Source organism: Rhinolophus hipposideros, assembly GCF_964194185.1.
Source record: "Rhinolophus hipposideros genome assembly, chromosome: 18".
NCBI lineage: Eukaryota > Metazoa > Chordata > Mammalia > Chiroptera > Rhinolophidae > Rhinolophus > Rhinolophus hipposideros.
In genome coordinates this window covers 46,857,838-46,879,220 of record NC_138064.1, presented here as the reverse complement: position 1 = coordinate 46,879,220, position 21,383 = coordinate 46,857,838, and the positions used below count along the sequence as shown (strand labels likewise).

At 43.0% G+C, this 21,383-nt stretch overlaps 1 protein-coding gene across 3 annotated transcripts in view; it reads left to right on the top strand.

Annotated features, from left to right (window-relative positions):
* Positions 1 to 11,502: 11,502 nt before the first annotated feature.
* NAPEPLD (N-acyl phosphatidylethanolamine phospholipase D) overlaps positions 11,503 to 21,383 on the top strand; it is a 37,176-nt gene continuing 27,295 nt past the window's right edge. The window contains exon 1 of one of the 3 annotated variants that reach the window (XM_081079550.1): positions 11,503 to 12,052. In XM_081079550.1, coding sequence (XP_080935676.1) covers positions 11,856 to 12,052 — 197 coding nt within the window. In that variant the 5' untranslated portion in view covers positions 11,503 to 11,855. Of the gene's footprint in view, positions 12,053 to 12,123; positions 12,496 to 21,383 lie in introns of those variants that run through there. The other 2 variants (XM_081079552.1, XM_081079551.1) reach the window with 2 other exon arrangements.

Here is a 21,383-nt window from a genome sequence, read left to right as displayed (position 1 = left end):
ATATCCAGAATGTACAAAGAATCCTACAACTCAACAAAAAGTTAAATAATCCAATTAAAAAATGGGTAAAGGACTTGAATAGACATTTCTCCAAAGGTGATATACAAATGGCCAACAAACATATGGAAATGTTCAACATCCCTAATTATCAGAGAAATGCAAATCAAAACCACAATGAGACATCACCTCACAACCATTAGGGTCGCTACTGCCAAACAAACAAACAAACAGACAGACAGAAAACAACCCCAGAAAATACAGGTGTTGGCAGAGATGTGGAGAAATTCCAACCAACCCTTGTGCACTGTTGGTGGGATTGTAAAACGATACAGCCACTATAGAAACAGTATAGAGTTTCCTCAAAAAATTAAAAATAGAATTCACATATGATCCAGCAATCCCACTTCTGGGTATATATCCAAAAAAATTGAAAGCAAGGTCTCAAAGAGATATTTGCCCTCCTATGTTCATAGCAGCACTATTCACAATAGCTCAGGGGTAGAAACAACCCAAATGTGTCCATTAAAAGATGAATGGATAAATAAAATGCGTTATATACGTACAATGGAATATTACTCAGCCTTCAAAAAGAAAGGAAATCCTGTCACATGCTACAACATAGATAAACCTTGAGGACATTATGCTAAGTAAAATAAACCATTCACAAAAAGATAAACATTAGATAATTCATTCTACTTATATTAGGTATTTAAATAGTCAAACTTTTACTGGCATGAAATTAACCCTGGTTGTTTGCAGAAGGTGAAAGAATTCACAAAACTCAGAAAAGTAGGAAAGCAAAGAAAGTTTTATTGAAGGTTGAGCAGAGAGAGAATGCCCATGGCAGTGTCTAAAGAAGACCGGCTGCTTTTAGGTGAGGAGAGAAACACCGGAGGGGGGTGGTGGTGGTCGGGGGTAGAGTCTTAAGAGTGGACAGCTGCACCTAACTCAGGTTAGCTTTTTCTTTTATAGGAAAGGGGGAGTTGGTCAGGTAGGTCTAAGGGCTGGCATCACTTCCTGGGGTCTGGTCTCTTTGAAGATAATATTATCTAGGCCACCTTGGCCTGGGGCTTTATGAGTCACCAGTAAAATTTGCAAGGGAGTTGCAAATTGGATTCCAGTGTTCCAGTGCCTTAGGATTAAGAAATTGCCCTTTCTAGTTTAGGATTCTGTTAATTAAATGGATTAACGAGATATGGGTAGCCTTGAGAAAGGGAACAGAACAGAGTTCTTAAGTTAATCAGCGAGAGGAGAAACAGAGAAAACAGCCAAATATCAGGGTGAATCTAACTGCAAACAAACTAAGCCTAATTACAGGTAGCTAGATAGGGAGCCATGTGGTGAGTCAAATTGCGAACTAGCTAAATCGAACTGCATTAATGATTCCCTGAACTTCACCCTTACAAAATTTACATAAACAGAAAGTAAAATGGTAGTTATTAGAGACTTAGGGGTTACTAGAGGAAAAGGGAAGTGTTGTTGAATGGGTACAGAGTTTCAGATTTCCAAGATGAAAAAGTTCTGAAGATCTGTTTCCCAACAATGTGAATATACTTACTACTACTGAACTATACACTTAAAAATGGTTAAGATGGTAAAATTTTAAAGTATCGCTATAATATGAATGTTGAGGATTTTGTATTCTAAAAGATAGTTTGAATCAACGAAACAAAACAAAAAAACTAGGTGGCAGGCCAGATTTGGCCCTCAGGGCAAATTTTGCTGACTCTTGGCTGAACACAATCCAACTCTTGTAATTAGCACCCTATATCTGAAGCAGGTTAGTTAGTATGAAATCAGGCAGTTAGAGACTCCTTGGTAGACTGAGCAAAAACAGAACAAAAACAGGACACAGGAAAACCATACCACCACAAAAATATCATCAATCATGTTCTGGGGCAACTGAGTTGTTTCAATGGTCTCCCCCAAGCTGAGCAGTAGAGCGAGTCTGGGAAACACTGTATCCACAGGCACCCACATCCCACATCCCCCTGCCAGGTAGAAATAAAGGTAGATAAACACAAGCTTTTGCCTTAGCTAGTGGGCACCCCTGCTTCCGGTACCCTCCTCTCCCCCCAACTCGGGAGCTGTAACTCTTTGCTTGCTATAATAAACTATCTTCCTGTGCAACTCTTTGCCTCTCCTTGGTCCGTGTATCCATTCTTTGGCTCCATAAGACTACCAACCCGGAACCCCGGCATTGACTGAGAAACATCCTACATCATTTGGGGGCTCGTCTGGGATTTGGGAGAGGTAAATATGATCTGTGCTTGTCTACTTGTCCACTTACGGGCTTTCATTATTTTTGTCTCTTTCTCCCGTCACACAACTATTGGGCCTCCATCAGCCAGTTAAATGTGAGTAGCACTGCTGACAACCTTAAGAGTCGGAGAGCAGGTTTTGCAGAAGGGCTCTGGTCAGTCCACTCCAGCACTGAGGCAGAGGAACGTTGGCCATAGCCTGACTGACTGCCTTTCCTCTAGCCTTCTCTCTTGTGAGAAGGGGGGCCCAAAGATGGCGCGACGTTGAGGTGAATGGCTCTTGGCAGCAATTGAGGGGCTCTGGGCATGGCTACTCTGTGATGGGTCTCAAAGGTTCCCTGGGTCTTCTCCTGGCCCAACTGCCCAGAAGGATGCTGTCCGGAGGCTCTCCCTCTCCCTCTCTGCTGCCTTCTCCTACTCCTCTGCTGTTTTTTTCCCTTTCTGCGAGGAAGCTCAATACTGGCATGTGGCCAGGATTGTGGGCCTTTGTAGACAACTGAGGGACCCTGGCCATAGCTACTCTACGGCAGATCCCAAAGGTCTCTCTGGCCCCTTCCCAGCCCGACCACCCGTAAGGGTGCCAGTCGGATGACTCTTCCATCTATACACCTCTTTTCATCTTGTCACCGTCTCTCCTCACCTTTTGAAATGCTGGTCCAGGGTCTCTTCCCTGTGACACCTCCTCAACACCCTCCACCAGTCTCAAGACACCTTAAGGTAAGAACATGGATCTTTGTCTCTATAGGATATCCCTTGTTGCTTAGGATAAGATTTTCAGGCATTTAGCTCACCCTCTTATATCTTCTTATTGGGATCTCCTTCAAGTTTTAAAGCACAGGTGGAAGTGTCCTGTTACACACGCCAAATCTCTCTGTTGTTTTTGAGAGCATCCTGATGAGACAAGTAAACAGTTCACAGGAGCAGGCTTGCGAGCTGGCAGGATGGGACAGGCCGTGAGCTTATGGCTAACAGGCACAAGCTAAACAGTAACTGCTCGGCTCTGACTCCCTTGGCCAGCACAGCATCTACAAGCGGACAAGCATCTTACATTCATCATAGGCAGAAATAAAATAATTCCCAATCGCAAGAGCATCCCCTTACACCTTTTTGTTTTGACTGAATGCCTTCCTTACAAGCTTTATAAAGAAGTACTCCCTCCTTTACTATGTTTATAAAGAAGGTTGTTACTATTTAGACGGTGCCATCAATTTTCAAGAAGCCCAGAGCTGAGCTGTACACTCTTCCACCTTAAGATACCTCATTATCGGCCACAGCCTTTACCGGCCTGTGAGCTGGCGCCCAACAATCAGAAAGGCATATCCAGAGACGGGTAGACGCCCACCAGGGACACGGGCCCGGCAGCCCAGGGAAGCATGACTAACCCTGGCGCGCCGTGTCTCGCGCTGTGTCTCCCCACACACCCGGGAACCAGTCGTGCAGTCTCCGTGGTCCAGACCTCTAGGGGACGCCATAGACCAGGTTGTGGGAGATGAATTGCAAAGTGACACCTTTCTGTTCGTCCTCCCTTCCAGATGGGCAACCAGCCCTCACATGCCTTCACCCCGCTAAATTTCATCTTGAAAGCTTGGGACAAATTTGATCCTCAGACTTTGAAGAAACAGTGCTTGGTTTTCTTTAGCTCTGAGGTTTGGCCTCAATACAAGTTGGAAGATGGGGAAACTTGGCCTTCTGAGGGAAGTACTAACTATAATACTATCATGCAGTTAGATCTGTTTTGTAGGCAGGAAGGCAAATGGTCAGAAGTTCCTTATGTACAGGCCTTCTTTGCCCTAAGAGATGACCCAGATCTTTGCCAGCGGTGTAACATAGCTGTAGTCTCTTGTTCCCCTCCTCCAAAGGACATTACCTCAAAGGATTACCTCCTTTAGGGAGACTCCCCCATCAGATCCTCGGCCAGAGGAACATCCCAAAGCGCTATACCTTACTCTTTCTCCCGAGCCGGCTCCCAGCCCAGCTTCGTCTTATTGCTCTCCATATCCGGACCTCCTGTATGAAGGCGCTCCCAACTAAGAACAAATCTCCTTCCCTTACAGGAGATGCCAGGAGAATTTGGGCCTGTCAGGGTTCAAGTCCCTTTTTCCCTACAGGATCTCAGACAAATAAGGGGGGACCTGGGAAGTTTTCAGATGACCCTGACAAATATATAGAAGCTTTCCAGAACGTAACCCAGGTCTTTGACCTTTCTTGGAAGAATGTTATGTTACTTTTCAATCACACTTTCACTAACTCTGAAAAGCAGGCAGCTTCACAAGCAGCTGAAAAATTTGGAGATGATCATTTACTAACACATCATGATGAACGAACAGAACGAGACCCCACTCTGGAGCCCTTTCTTAGAGGAAAGCAAGCAGTACCTACTGCAGACCCACAATGGGAACCTGATACAGCCATGGGAAACTGGCAGAGAAAACACTTTCTGGCGTACATTTTAGAAGGTCTGAGGAGAACTAAGACTAAGCCCTTCAATTATTCAAAACTATCTACCACTAGCCAGAATTCGGAAGAAAATCCATCAGCCTTTTTAGAAAGACTCAGGGAAGCCCTAATCAAGTACACTCCTATTGGGCCAGACTCCCTCAAAGCGGAAATCATTTTAAAGGATAAATTTATAACTCAGGCTGCCCCAGATATCCACAGGAAATTACAGAAATTGGCCATTGGTCTGAAGGCACCTTCGATCAGTTGTTCAAGGTAGCCAATTCTGTCTATTACAATTGGGACCAGGAGGAAGCCCAAGACAAGGAAAGGAAAATAAGGAAAAAAGCGGAGGTATTAGCCTTCTAGACCACAGCTCAACAGGGTACCCGAGGAAAGTCTGACTGCCGTGTTGTGGACGGGCGAAGGGAGTGTCCATGGCGAATGGAGCCCACTCGGAGACCTCCGCGGCCCTGTCCCATTTGCCAAGGGGATCACTGGAAGTCTGTCCCTGGAGGCCTCCAGCCCTAGCGCCAAACTCACCCAGCCGAACCCCGCTTGGGACTGATGGGGCCTGGGGCTTCTACCAATGGCTCCCTCGTCCCATTTCGCTATCAGGACTCCCAAGCCCCTGGTAACCCTAGAAGCAGAAGGAAAATCCATTGATTTCCTTCTAGATATAGGAGCCACTTTCTCGGTCCTCCTCTCCAACCCAGGGGCCCTCTCCAATCAACATGTTACTATCTGCGGAGTATCAGGCAAGCCAATTACTAAATATTTCTCTCAGCCCTTAGGCTATGTATGGGATGACCTAATATTTTACCATTCTTTCTTAATCATACCAAAAAGCCCTACCCCACTATTAGGAAGAGACATTATGACTGAGATGGGAACTATTGTTCTCTTAGCCCGTGGAAGTCTTCCTCGTTGCCTCCCAATAATAAAAGCCAACATCAATCCTGATGTTGGGGCCACACAGGGGGTAGTTGTCTGTGCCTTAACAACCACCCCAGTACATATCCATCTTAAGGACCCCACTCTATTTCTTCGCAGGAGACAATACCCTCTAAGACCTGAGGCACAGAAAGCACTAATACCAATCATTAACAATCGCAAACAACAAGGCCTTCTTAGAGAATGCAGTAGCCCTTGCAACACCCCCATCCTAGGAATTCCCAAACCAAATGGTGAATGGAGATTCAGGACCTCCAAGCCATCAACGAGGCAGTTATTCCCATACACCCTATAGTTCCAAATCCTTACACACTCCTAGCCCAAATATCTGAGACTGCCAGATGGTTCACAGTCTTAGATTTAAAAGATACCTTCTTTTGTATACCCATGCACCCCAACTCACTATATCTCTTTGCTTTTGAGGACAGCTCAAAAGAAAGCCAGACTTCACAGCTCACCTGGACGGTCCTCCCCCAGGGAGTTAGAGATAATCCACATCTCTTTGGACAGGCCCTCTCTAAGGACCTGTCAGCTAGAATAAATTTACAAGAAACACCCCTAGACAAGCCATATTGGACACTCTTCACTGATGGGAGCTCTTCCGTAGAAAATGGCATTCAGAAAGCTGGATATGCTGTTGTTACATCACATAATGTATTAGAAAATGCAAGACTCCCCTCTGGTGCCAGTACACAACTGGCTGAGCTAATAGCTGTCACCTTAGCATTAGAGTTAAGTAAAAAAAAGAAGTCCAATATGTACTGATTCGAAATATGCTTTTTTCGTGTTGCATGCCCATGGCAACATTTTGAAAAAAAGGTGCTTCCTAACAGCTAATGGATCACCCATCAAATATCACCAGGAGATCAACCGACTGCTACAGACAGTACATTCTCCTCAGGAAACAACGGTTATATACTACAAAGGACATCAAAAGGGAAGTGATAAAATTTCTAAAAATAAACAGAGCAGCAGCTAAAAATGCTGCCAGACTGGGTCTCAACCCTATATTAGCTCCTCTAGTGTGGGATGGGACTGTAACCCAAATTAAGCCCCATCAAGGTAGACATCACAGAGAGCTTACTTTAGATTCTAGCTGTAACAGTGATGTACATTTATTCAGCCCCACTGAATATATATCCTTATCTCTTTTTGTAGTACCTGCTATGACCATTGCCCTAATTGTGGAAATTAGTCACATAGCTTGCTCAATGGCAAAGGCCCTGAATGCTACTTCACAGACACTTCATGCCATGGGATAAAAGTTAGGACAGGTCAGAGAAACAGTTCTCAAAAACAAAGCTGCCATAGATTATCTACTCCTCAAACATAACCAAAGATGTGAAAATATTAAAGGATTATGCTGTTTCAAACTTTCTGACAATTCTCAGCTAATTGAAAATAAAGTTCAACAAATTCATAACATAATTTCCAACATTAAACAGTGGACAGGATTTTTCGGTGTAGATCTAGGTTTCCTTACTTCCAGGCTTCCTAGCTTAGTGGGACTTAAAGAAGCTTTTAAAATTTTTCTTTTATCCATTATTATACAGATTACTTCATGCTACACGGTACAGTGTATCTGGCTTGCAGACCAGCCCTCCGGTGGCTAAGATGGCCTGGGAAACAACACTGTTCCCATCCGCAATTGCTCCTCTATGGGGGTCCCTTAGATAGACTTCTGGACACACCCTAGGTGCTGGTACCTCTACGCCCCTCCTCAGCCTGAAGTAGGCAGAGTGGTCATCGCCCCTATTCCCTAATGGCGGTTAGGGTTACGTCTTCAGAGAGGGGAATTGAGGCAGGTTAGTATGAAATCAGACAGTACAGACTCCTCTGGTAGACTGAGCAAAAACGGAACAAAAACAGAACACAGGACAACCATAGCACCACAAAAATATCATCAATTATGCTCTGGGGCAACTGAGTTGAATCAATGGTCTCCCCCAAGCTGAGCAGAAGAGCAAGTCTGGGAAACATTGTATCCACAGGCACCCACATCCCACATCCCCCTGCCAGGTAGAAATAAAGGTAGATAAACACAAGCTTTTGCCTTAGCTAGTGGGCATCCCAGCTTTGCCCGCCCCCCACAACTCGGGAGCTGTAACTCTGCTTGTTATAATAAACTATCCTCCTGTGCAACTGTGCCTTTCCTTGGTCTGTGTATCCATTCTTCAGCTCCAGAAGACTACGAATCCCGGCACTCAGTGAGAAGCATCCTACATCATCTTCATATATTTTTCTCCAAAACCTTTTTTGTCCAATCTCCAAATGTTACAACTACAACTGGCTACAGAAACTTAGAGTCATTTTGGAGGGTAGTAGTGGGGGGAGGCTGGGAGGTGGAGGGGAATTTTCTAAGGTCAAAGAGTTAGTCAATGGCAGAGCACTGAGTAGAACTTAGCTGCTTGAGATACTTCCTATTACTATTTGGAGTTAGCTATAGATTCTTAATGATCAGGAAAACAGCATTGATTGGACTGGAGGTGAACACAGTATTGAACTGAATTCCAGAAGTGATGCTCTTAGGTAGAAGTTACAAAATGGAGGAGGAAGAGGAGGGGGTCCATGGTGCATACAGAAAAAGCTCATAACTAGCTTTGATTAACTGCCTCCAGCCATGTATCTGTTTTTACAACAGGTGACAAGTGGTGGTCTGGAGCAGGATGAGGATCTGAGTCCACAGATCTCCACCCATCTTAGGAGGTCACGCCCTCCCTTGGAAGAGCATGCATCACTTCTTACGATATGTAACTCCCTCACCCCACCCAGCAAACTGTAAGTCCTCAGGACAAGGGCCCTGTTGCTCTCTCAGTCTCTCCCCCCTTCCCTCTACCGGCCTCCACTAGGCCTCTTTCGTGCTCTCTCCCTCCCTCCCCTACCTTGGCTAGGCCTCCCTCATTCTGTCTCTCTCTCCCACCTTGGCTATGTGTCTCTCTTGTTCTCTCTCTCTCCTACCTCAGCTAGGCCTGTCTCTCTCTCTCTCTCTCTCTCTCTCTCTCTCTCTCTCTCTCTCTCTCTCTCTCTCTCGCTCTCTCTCGCTCTCTCTCTCTCTCACCTTACCTAGGCCTGTTCTCGTCCCTGAGAATGTATCAGTAATAAACCCCTCTTGCAAACTAATCAGCTTTCTGACCTTTGATTCTTCACTGCGTGGCAAAAAGAAACAAGACTCCAGTAACAATGCTATAAATACACATTGAATTCAAGTCCTATAGTACCTAGTCATCTCATCCTCTAGTCCTGTTCTTTTAGGCCTGGAGCTAGAAGAAAAAAGCAGTGCTGATTACAGAACTCATTTTCTTTGTTTTCTTTTTTAAACTTTTATTTATTTTAAGTGTATTTTTCCAGGACCCAGCAGCTTCAAGTCAAGTAGTTGTTTCAATCTAGTTGTGGAGGGCGCAGCTCATTGGCCCATGTGGGAATCGAACTGTCAACCTTGTTGTTAAGAGCACTGCACCTTAACCAACTGAGCTAATCGGCCACCCCACAGAACTCATCATTTTAAAGATGAGAACTCTTATGATAAAATTGTTTTAACTGTGGTTTCCCAGTTTTTAAATAGCACCTAACATTCTGTGAAGTATGAAAATCTTTTTTAATTCTAGTCTCCAGAAAAACTTTGCATTGGCCACCAGCCACTTGAAAGGAATTGTGTATATTTGCACCACTTTACAGCGTTAACATTTAAAAATTAAGTAACAATTTCAAAGACAAATAGCTACCATTAGCTGCTGAGTGCCTGACTTCCTAAGGGTGGCATTAAAGGAAAGGACAAATAGAACCCAGTTCAGCAGGTCAGGATCTAAAATTAAACCATGAGGAAAATGCAGAGGATGCAATGCTCATTTGTTCTGTACTGTGAAGTAGGGCAAGCTAGGTTCTGCCTGGAGTGATGTAAGTTGTTATACTAAACAGCTTCTTTTCATTGTCTAGAACAGGGGTGTCCAAACTTTTTTCAACGTTTTTCACCAAGGGCCACATGCGGTAAAATACACAAACAGCTGGGCCACTCACTCGAGGTGAAGTACGTGTTGCCTCACCTGATTTATTTAAGTAAACTAAATATATTTTTGGAATTTGCTGCTGGTCAATTAACAATGGATCATGGGCTGCTGTTGGCCCGCGGGCCGCAATTTGGACACCCCTGGTCTAGTAAAAAACCCCAATCATTAAACTTTTAGAAGTCGGGTTGAGTAGAGATTCCGGCAAACTCCATCAAATTTATGTAGTATTCTAGGAGTTAGGAAACCATAAACATTACTATTTAATCCAGCTTCAATTATAACCTTAATGCTATATTAAAAGACTTGTCATTCTTCATAGACTTTCCTGATCTGCAGAGATGTGCTCAGCTAAAGCACCTGCTCTCAGTGAAAATACTCCCTGAACATGTCTCTTCAGCATATCTGTATATGCAGAGAAAATAGTTATTAATACCTAGTGAACATTTCAAATTGCTTCTTAAGCATAATAAACGAATGTAATTCATGAGTCTAGACAGTATCCTAGTTCAAAAAAACAAACAAAAACTAAAAACCCCACCCAGCTATCAAAGACATTCAGCTATAAAGGACAATCAGAAACTTAAACGTAAGCAGGATATTAAATGATACCAAGGAATTGTTTTCTTAGGAGTGATAACAGTACTGTGATTCTGAAGCAAACGTCTTTATTCTTAAGAGAGGCAGGCTGAAGTATTTAAAGGTGAAGTATTTTGATGTCTGCAGCCTATTCAAATGGTATAACAAAAAGGCATATCTATTTTCTGTAGTTTTGAAAATAGTAATAATAAAGAATTGGGGTGAGGGAACAAAGGGCATCTTTTTAAAGTTCCTTAGCCAAGAGTACGGTGACCTTCGGAGCAGTAACTTCATACCCTTTGGGTGTGTAGCTGGTTGTTGGTTTTGCTGTTACATTCCAGGTGCCATTCAGGGAGTGCGGTCTCTGCCCCACCCAGGAGCAAGCAGCTCTGAGTAACACTTAAGTCACTGGGATTCAGCAAGTGGGAGCTAGCCCGAGGGGACAAAGTCCACGCCTGACGCAGTCTCTTTACATCGTTCCACTAGTAGGCATTACCGGTCACTTTCGCTTTCCAGTTGCTTTGGTTTGCATTTTCCAGCAGTCCTATCTGTATTTGGGGACCTGTATTTCTTTTTCTTTTTGCTGATAGGCTCTGCCCTCCCCCTCCCCCAACCCAGCCCCAGACAGAAGGCATCTCTTCTTTCTGGCCCATGGCCACACCCCAGATGACTTTCAAAGAGGCATCTTTCTGCCCAACCGCCTATTGTTGAATCGGATTCTGTCTATACTTATTTCTTGAACCAGCCAATCTCATCCTGCAGTTTAAAAAGAAAATCCTGGGAGAAACTCAGCATCACAATTTTGGGCTCGTCATCCATTTTTGTGCCTGCGCGGCCAGGGCCCATCCTGAGATTTTCTTTTTAAAGCAAATTTAGTTGAGAACTCTGTGTACCGGGAGGTCGTGGCATCATTTTAAAAGTTAAATGGCACACTAAGAAGGCAGTGCTGCCATGAATGTCCAACAGCTACTCTCTACTTCAAATTACGATTTACCACGCTCCTGGCGCTGTGGGTGGTCAGTGTGCTGCTACCAAGTGCTTGTCTTGTGTGGTTGCGCAGGCCGAGCGGCCCCCGGATCCCCCTTAGTGTGAGCAGTGATGGCTGGTGTTCATGCGAACTGAAAGCTAGCTTCTGGTTAGGGACAGGCTAACTAATTTGGTCCCGGGGGCTCCTGCAGTGCACGTGAGGCGCCAGGCAGCCGGGGATGGGCAAGCAGGTGCCCCCTTTACCAAGATGGCCTCGGGCCGGGGTCCGCGGGGGCGGCCATCTTGGCAAAGGGGGTGGGCGGCGCGCGCGCGAGGCTGACGCTGGCCGGGCTACCGTGTTTTCCCGAACATAAGACCTAGCACGATCAGCGCTCCTGCGTCTTTTGGAGCAAAAATTAATATAAGACCCAGTCTTCTGTTAGACAAGATCAGGTCTTATAGTGCGGTAAGACCAGGGCTTGTATTAATTTTTGCTCCAAAAGATGCATTAGAGCTGTTTATCTCGCTAGGTCTTATTTTCGCAGAAACACGGTAGATGGAAGGTCACAAGGAACGAGTGAGCGGGCAACTCAGGGGCGAACCCAGCTGAAGCCTGGGCGCCCGGAGGCCGCGGGCCCGGCGACTGCTCGCCCCAAGGATGGTGAGGCGGCGAGTGTGGAGGCGCTGCCTGCAGCTGCTGGCGCCCCCGGAGGAGCCGGCGCGACGCCGGGGGCGGAGGAACCCGAGCTCCGGCCGCTGCGGCCACTCCCGCTGCGCGGGGGCGCTGTGGCCCCGAGCGGAGGAGCCGCACCGGCGGCGGCGGCATCGCGCGCGCCCCGCGGTCCCCCGCGCCAGGTGAGCCCGCCGCCCCGCCCCGTGCCCCCGCCCGCCCCCGCCCCCACCCCCACCCCCACCCCCGGAGCGCCGCGCTCCTTCCGGGGTCTCGCGCGCCGCGGCTCCCTTCCGCCCGCCCACCGTCCCCTGGCGCAGTTCTGCTGCCTTCTCCTCCGGGTCCGGGTGGGGGCCGGGCCTGGGGCTGGTCGCACTTTTCGGACACGTGAAACGGGCTGTGGGTGGGATCCCGGGCCCGGGCCTCCGCCCGGAGCTGCTGCGCCGGTGAGTGGCGCGCCTTGGTCTGCACGCCCTCGCCTCGCGCGTTGCGGAGCTCGTCTCTGAAGGTGCCTGCGTGAAGAGCCGCGTTGTTTTTTCCCCTTGGGAGAGAAACCGTCTCTGGGATTTGTTTTAGATCTCATCGTCTCTGCAAATCACAGGTTGCATCTTCACAGATCGGAATACACGTGGGTGGATCTTCTTTTGGTTTTATGTAAATGAATGGGTTCCTGAGGGCAACTGATTTCTCCTTCATCTGTGGGATTTATCTTCCAAAAAATCCATTCCAACAGGTTTCTCCCCTTTTATCTTGAAAGTTAACCAAAGAATGGAAATGAGCAAAAGAATAGAGCGGGGAGGGTGGTGGTGGTGGTGGTGGAAGCCTTGCTTTCTTGAATTTTCTGCACTGTGGTTGGTTGGTGGTTAAATTGGGTATCGTGGAAGGCTTTTCAGGGCAGGTATTCAGATCGGTATCCTCCCCTCCTCCGCTTCAATAGAACTGCCTGGGGTCCTGGTAGTTGAGATAAATACGCTTCCACGGCTCCAGAGTTTGATGCACCCCATCTCAACAGAACCTGGGCAATTTTAAGAGAATGAGAAAGTTAGCCTTTGAAACGTGTAGTTCTTGTCCTTCCTTGCCTTTACTGCAGGTTTTTAAAATATATGTTGTAATATCACTCACCTGGTTTAACTTTGGCTTAACATGAAGTGTTTGCTGTTTGATAATTCTGATTAATTGAGAAAGTTATTCCTGAGATACAGCTCTCAGGAAACTAAGAATAATTTCTATCTTTGTTAAAAATGGGTAGAGCAGTTCCATTTCTGTTTTCAGTTACATTGTTTTTGATTTAGCTGCAAACATCGACATCTTTTAGAAAGAAGTTATGCAATCTTTAAAAAGAAAAGATTACTACCTATATCCCACGGTAGTCTGATTTTGTTGCAAGAAAATATTAGGTCTGTGAGAAAAAAATTAGGGCAAGTGTACCTGTTTAAAATAAGAATTTAAGAAAGAGAGATTGACTAAACTTAAAACTTTTAAGCAAATTAAAATATAATCACAATTTTCAAAGGTTTTCTTTCATTACACTTACAGGCTTTCCTGCTGCAAGTATTTCAGTAAGATTCCAAGAGATGAAAATATTAATACTAATACTTAGTGTATTTCTTATACCCTTATTTTCACTCACATTTCCAAATTATATTGGACAGATTTCATATTGCCAAATTTAATTTTTAAATTAGCCCAATTATAACTGAATTTGAATATAAGCATTCCCTCAAAGAGTTTTGGTTGCTTTAGGTGATACAGTCATCTTCCTGTGTTTGAAAAGGTTATTTTTTGTTACTTTGGGTATTTGTGAGTTTGGAAAACTGAGGGGATCTTTAAGAACATGTTGTATGTGTTTGGAAAAGTACTATTTGCGTTTTGTTGTTTCGTTCTGCTTTTTCTTTGTAGTGGTAGATAGCTGTAGTGGGTTTTTTCATTTCACTCCAGTCTTACGTAAATAAGAATATGGCTGTACCTGGAGAACTGTGTTGATCTGGGCATTTTAGATTGAAATGCATACAAGTAAAAAGTGTTTTCATTGAGGTATTGGGGAAATGAACTTGCACGTAATTAATGGCTAACAAGCACCTTTATCCTGGAGGCCTGGGAGGGCATGTGTAAAATCGGTATTAAAGGAGTCACCTATGTGATTTCCAGCTTGAGGTTCAAGTCATAGAGCATTCTAACTGCTGTAATAACTGAAGGATTCTACCTATATAGAATTTATAGTGCTTTACTTGACTTGTCTTTTTATTTAATAACCATTTACTGAGTATTTAGACACTAACAAACTTTTTGTGACATGTTATATCAACTCATACATCCCCAGGGGGCAATTTTGTTATGTCAAAGATGTAGTCGCTTGCCAACTCAGCTGGTTAAATAATGTAGTATAACTTTATAATTTATGAAGTTCTTTCAAATATTAATATGTTTAGTTTTAGTTTGATTTTATAGATATATAATATGTGAGTTTATTAACCCCATTAAACAGATGAGGAAAATGGGAAGCAGAGCCTGGGAGATTTCAGTGATTTGTCCGAGGTCCCTTAGCACAGCAGCCCTGGCCTTTGGCAGAGGACGTACACCGCTGTCCCTTCTTCGAAAGGGGTGCCAGTGAAGCCAGGGCAGAATGGTGTGGAGCAGCAAGCTTCGGTCAGCATCACAGCCGTAGATGGTACCCTCCCCTGTGCTGAGTGGTCAGTACCAGTGGTTGTGGAGGCACAGGGCTGTATACAGCTGGATCCACATAACAGCCGCATGATTGAGACACAACTCAGTATGCACCTGCTACCGAGAACAATCCATCTATTCCCTTGAAGGCAGCGGCTTTTCCTGTTTATCTCCTTTGGGGGCCTTCCCAGATTAATGAACATACTGATTGAACAATAAATACCTGTAGGCTTCTGTACGCTTTTGTAATCTCTCTCAGGGATAAGAATAAAGTTGTCGAAAGGAACACCAAGCTTCCTCATTGTTACTGGCCCTCCTTAAACTACAGACTTGTTTGTTTTGCTTACAAGACCCTGATGCTAGGAAAACTGGACAACAGCAGTAATTTGTTTTGAAAGCTGCTTTCTGAATTTGAAGGTTCTTCAAACTACAAAGATGTTTGTTCTCTTTTTAAGTTACTGTGTTCATTTCTTTGGCCCATTTAGAGAGTTCATGAAAACAAGTACTGTATATATTCAGAATATTGTGCAATTATATGGTTAAAGTAACTAATGACAACTTAAAGAATTTCTGGACTCAGTCCTTTTTTTCAACTTGAGGTCAACTTATCTGTTTGTGATCTAAATTAAGTGAAATAACCCCCCCCCCCCCCCGAGATGAAATGTGTTATTTTGCCCTGCTGACCACGGGCTTTTTTGGTTTTAAGTATGTCTAAGCATACTTAAGATGAGAGCATGGCTACAAAATAATTCAGGCTCCATCACCAGCCAGAGCTGGGCCCTTGGAATGGTGTACCTTTCTGGCCTGACTGACTTCTGCAAAGTGAGGGGGTCACACAGTGATGACCTGAGTCATGAATGTTCAGGTTGGAAAGAACCTTTGAGAGTCTGTACTCCGTCTAAGCTCTTTGACAGACTTCCTGTTTTTACTGTTACAAGAGTTTTCAACCTGTCATGATACCACAAAACCGAAACATCAAAATTAAACTTTTCCACCATTTCCCAGGGATGAGATACTTTAAAATTCTTGGATGAAAGTTGATTCTCATTCTTTTCCTTACATGCTGTCTCCACTTTATAGGTAGACGCAATGGCCAGTGTATTATGTGTGTGCTGTTCGGAGCCCATGTTTCAGCTGGGTGAATGTGGGCGCTGGTGCACGTAATGGATGTCATCGCAATGAAGAATTTGACATACGTGTTGTTCTCGGCGACATTCTCTTGGTTGAGCGCGATTATTAGAGTTTTATTTCTTTTTGCTTAGCTGCCCATATACCTTAAAATCTTACTTTATAATATGCTTATCTCCAATTTAGTATAAAATGCCCATATATTAATAGAGGTTGTTAAAGACATAGCTATGCGTTTATGTGGTACCCTGAGGCTGTAGGGTGATGATGAACCCTCCAGATTTTCCCATCATTGGGCGCGCATCCCAGGGTGCAGGACTTTGCTAACACTGAGAAAGCTCCGGGCACATTAGAGACGTTGGTCCTCCTACCTGAAGGTGTCTCTTCATGGGACTTGATTAATAATTCTTCCCAGTACGAAGGACAAAATGCTGGATGAACTCAAAGATGTCTGTTTAGTATCTTCAAGGCCCCCATGTATTGTTTCTGTTTATAGTGCTTAATAAACTATAAACGATAGCAATCGTACCCACATTTGGATTAGGAAGACATATTTTGGGAGTATTACCTTTTGTGTTTTAATAACTATAAATGTCTCAGGTCGTTGTATCAGTTAGGATTAGTTTGGGGAAGCCCAGAGTGGCCTTTGAAGTCATTCTAGTTCTCTGTGCCATTCCTAGGAAGTGGCCCTCATACTCATGACTCACATGGCTCTACGCAGCAGGATGCAGGAAGAATGCTTCCCTTTCCCTCAGGGAGGTACGACTTCTGCTTGTGTCCCACTGGCCTTTCCTGGCTGGAAGGCTGGGAAATGCAGTCTGTTTAGCTGGTGCGTGGCCACCCCAAGTGAAACGGGCTCTGTTACTGAGGGGAAAAGGGCAACTAGATTTTATGGTAGGCATCGTCTCGTCTTGACCACTGCGTCACCATTTTATCGCCACAGAATTCCCCAAGGTGTTCCAGTTTTTATTTCCATAATTAGTCAGGTTAGTGGGAATGCCCTTTGTTGAGTTTTGTCTGACTGCCAGTTAGTTACTTTTGCTTCTCTTATAATTCGGTTCTCAGCAGTTCTTTTCAGAAACAGTGAACTCTGTCCCAGTGACAAGTAATTAGTTTAAGCTCCTATTCGTTATTTATTCATTCTCTAGATATTTGTTGAGCACTCATCAGGCACAGGCTGCTGTGGGTTATTATAATGTGAATCATCACTGGTTGTGTTTCCTTCTTTTTGGGTTTGGCTTCCTGGGAGTGTAGAATTTGTGCCTCAGCAGATCTGTGTACAAGGCCGGGACCTATCAAACTCTGTCCTTAGCCAAGTAGTCGTCCCAGCCCTTGTACTGTGGAGCCTTTGGGGTTATGCTGCCTCTCTAACTTGGAGTATGGGACAGGGAGGAAGAGTAGGGTTTATGGTTGGCGGCTGCCAGGCTAGCATCAATTTGGGGGTACCAGAAAAGACCCTTTCGTCCTCCCCAAATGCTTGTCCTATCTTTGTGCCAATGACTGATTCAAACAAGTGGTTCTCAGCCTATACATTATATGTCAGAATCACCCACAGAGCTTTTAAAAACTACCTGGAGAGTCCCCACCTGACACTGATTCAATATCCTCAGGTGCAGTTTAAAAAGCTCCATAAGTACAGATACTCCCCAATTTACAATGAATGGTTCAACTTACAAACAATTTTTTCTACTTTACAATGTTGCAAAAGCAATACACATTCTTGTCAGTGTGACCCAGTTGGCACGGAAGAAAAAGTATTAGTTATCATTTCAAGAATTTGGGCCAGTATGTTTCGGAAATGCCTTATTCTAAGGACTGTACAATTTTCATTATTCAGAACCAACATTTTTGTAAACATGATGTTAAGCCAAACTCACTCTGTATGTTTGCGTATGATTCTTTTCCCCCTCAAGGATTTTGAATCCTTGGAGGTCAGGGGCTTGTATTGCCCTTCATACCTGGAGAGCTAGTACTTAGGTATTGTACACATTCAAACAGTGTTAAATGTAACTTGAACTTTGCTTTCACTAGAGGTCCTTACAAGTTACACCTGCAATCTTATAAGAGCTTATAATCTTATAACAGCTGTTTGATGTATCAGATTTGTTATGAAATCTCTTCTGAAATATTTCATGCTCAGATTAACCCCCTGGTCTGCCTGACAAACCTGTGAAACTACACTTTCCCCCAGTAACTAACTTGGCTGTTCTCAGGTGAGAAATACCACGCACATCCCTTGCTAACCCAGTCTAGGGAAAGTGGCTGGCTCTGAGTGGCTGCTTTAGCTGGGGACTTTCTGTGAGGATTGGGGCAGTGCAAGGCCAAGGCTGCCTTAGAGGGGACAGCTTTGTGGTGGCCGAGGCTGGCTCTTTGGTGCAGCCCAAGATTGTTAGAATTGCAGAGGTGGAAGGGACCCTGGAGGAACAGCGCAGTTCTCTCATTTTACAGATGAACAAGATGAGTCTCAATGATAATAAATAATGTTTAACGGTTACATAATTCACTGGAGTGAAAGTTGGAACCAGAACTGAAGTCAGAAGTGAAAGAATATGCTTTATTCCTCATTGCCCTTCCTTTCTGTCTGCGAGCTATGCAGACACAGGTTTCTTCATTCCTTTTCTGTATGGGTTATACTTTAAAAATAGGTTTTGGGGGCATGATTGATTGAGACAGAGACAGGAGAGATGGGTACATTTTGAAAGCATTTTTAATTTTTGCTTAAGGAATAGTAAATGAACATTTAAGATCATCTAACACATTTAGGATACATTTTTAAGTTTCACAGGCATCAATTTAATTTCTTTCCTTTGCACCCTTTTCAGTTAAACAGTTGTGTATCACTTAGGTATTATTGATTGTACCAGAAAAGAATCTGTGCTCTTTGTTTGGTATTGTTTTAAAGATATTAAGGAAGTGATAACTATGCCATTTCAAGAAACATTTTATTCCTATTTTCTCAATTTGCCATAACATACCATTTGATTATCCTAAAGATTCTAGTTGCAATACTGTAAATGGTATTTTTAAATGAGCTTTGATCTTAAGCAGGCTGTTTACCTTGTTTACTGTTCTAACTCTAATCAAAGTTTTGCTTTCTTATTTACATATAGGAAAAACTTATTGTACAGGAAGCGCCTACAGTGTTTATGTATTTTGGTGACTTAAAATCTGTTAATAGCCTGTGAAATGACTTCATTATATATGTTGAATTTTGTCTAATGGCAAAGAATTTCCAAAGTTGTTGGCATTCTATGATCAAGAACATTTGTTGTCCTTGACTGCTTTTTGAAAAGAAAACATAATCTCTAATTTGTATCCCAAAGAGTCCGATTATGTTTTTGCAGTTATTCCTCTCAAAACTGTCTTCTGAGTCATAGGGTGATTTTGGTAAGGCAGAATTTCTTTGTGAATTTTATTTTATCAATGACAAAAATAACACAATTTAGTAACAAGTTTGATGCCCTTTATTCAAGGGAAAACAATCCTTGGATTGGGGAGTACAGGGACTCCCCTCCCTAAGGTTTTTGGACAAGAGTGAGTTTCAGAGTTAGAAAAGTTACCTCAGGAACAAGGCAGGACCAGCTAGGAGGTCAGGGCTTTCCGAAAGTGTAAGGCCAGCAGGTCCTTTTTCTAGGGTAAAGTAAGCTGAGATGGGGACTTGTGATTGCTGTATGTTAGCTTTCCTTGGCACATATGTTCCTTGGTCTAGATTGGTGATGTGGGCCAGACCACTGGGGCAGCCTGCATTTCTGGTTCCCGACACACAAATTCATTTTATAATTTGTCAAGGTAATTTTTCTGTCAATAATCAGGTGAGCACTTTATAAGACAAAAAATTGTTTCTTAACACAAGAACATACTGTGATTTTTATAAAGGATAAGGAAACTTGGAATTTTTCTAAGAGTACTTTTCTTCATAAAATTTTTAAGGAAAGAAAAATTTCAGCAATCTGAATTTTTAAATCTTTCTGAAATTCTAGAATGTTATCTTTCCTCTGAAAAACAATTCATTTGGATCAAAAGATTTTAGTTATCTTATTTTTTACTCTTTTACTGAATAGAAAAATAGTAAGAACAGTTTGCTTTTGTATAGCGCTTTGAAATACTAACTTATGATGTCACTGATCTGCGTTACAGTCCTTCGAGGAGGTATTTAGGCATTATCTTTACTTAACAGCTGAGGAAACCCAAGTTTAGAGAGGTTAAGTTCTTAGCAGTTAATATCTCTCCACATTAATATCTGTAGTTAACGGTAGAGTTGGAGCCCTGTCTCCCACTCCCAACTAGTGTTCTTTCCACTTCTGTGAAGATGAGCTATTTGGTGAGATATATAGACTCACATTTACAAACATCTAAATGTATATTATACAAAGGGTGCCAAAAAATGTATACACATGACTTGTGTTCATCTTTGTTATTGGTATATATCGAGTATTAACAATTTTAATAGTTTTTTTCTTAAAATTATTGGCACCCTCTTATTTTTGGCACCCTCTGTATATGTATGCATGTATATTACTTCTAATGATTTTGACTCAATAATTGTTAAAAATTACCATAACTTATTTTTAGTGTGCTCCTAGCTATTTGCTTTGCTTTCCTTTAGCTTTTTAGCAAAACTGATTAAGTCAACAAAGTGAGTTAAAAATGAAAGTGGCTGATAATGCATTATTTTCTTTGTTGGTGTATGTTGTGTATATACCTCCCACAGAACATTCTCCCTTTCCTTACTCAGTATACTTCCCAAGCTCGTCCCACCAGTTGCCTAAATGCCTGTGGGGTTCACTGCAGTCTCAAGGGAGATCTGTCCTGCAAAGAATGGGCAGTTTAGTTTAACTTACTAAGTCTTTCGCAGGCACCTCAGTGAATTGAAATAGCCATTAGCTATGTTATCTAGCATTGTATTAAAAGGATCCTTGGCTTCACTACAGAGAGGAGAGCTAATATAGAATTGTGAATTTAGTGTTTTTAGATATCTGAAAACACAGTTCTGAATATTTTTCAGATTTAATAGCATCTTTGTTGGCATGTGATGGACAGTTACTCAGTTTTATTAAATGTCAACTCTAGGAATGATGACTGGCAGTGTCATGAATTATGAGTATGTTGTAATCCCAAGCACACTTTATAGTGTATTTTTTCTTTATTTTTTTTAAATGATAAAGCAATGCATTCAGTTCTAGGCATCTGGCAAATTTTAAATGTCAAAGAAAGAAAGGATGACACATTTGTTTTTGAAATAGAGAATTCTTGTTTTTTTGAAAGCGTGTTACCCATGTGTGCAGTTATTAAAGTAAAATATCTGTACCTGGCAGACTTATCTTCACCAAATGTCACAACTCAGACCTCTCTTTGATTAGAGATATGGGGGTAATTCCTTCTGGTATTAAGTAGGCAATTAATCTTCAAAGAAATGTCGAGAATGTAGTTGATAATTACTAGATGGCATTTATGTTGTCCTTTTTTGTAACAAATTGTTCTTTGAAGAAGAACATTTATATTTTGTATTTATCAGTTGTCATAGGGCTTTGTTACCTTTAAATTTGCTTCTGGATTCTAGTGTTATAATCCAAATTTAGCTGTTCACAAATTTAGCTGTTGTTCACAGAGGAAAGGAGGGTCAGCAAATTAATTATGGTTCTGGTTATATCTAATTACCAAGGCTGTTTTCACTCTTGTTCCAAAATATAGAGGGTGCCAAAAAAAGTATATACATTTTAAGAA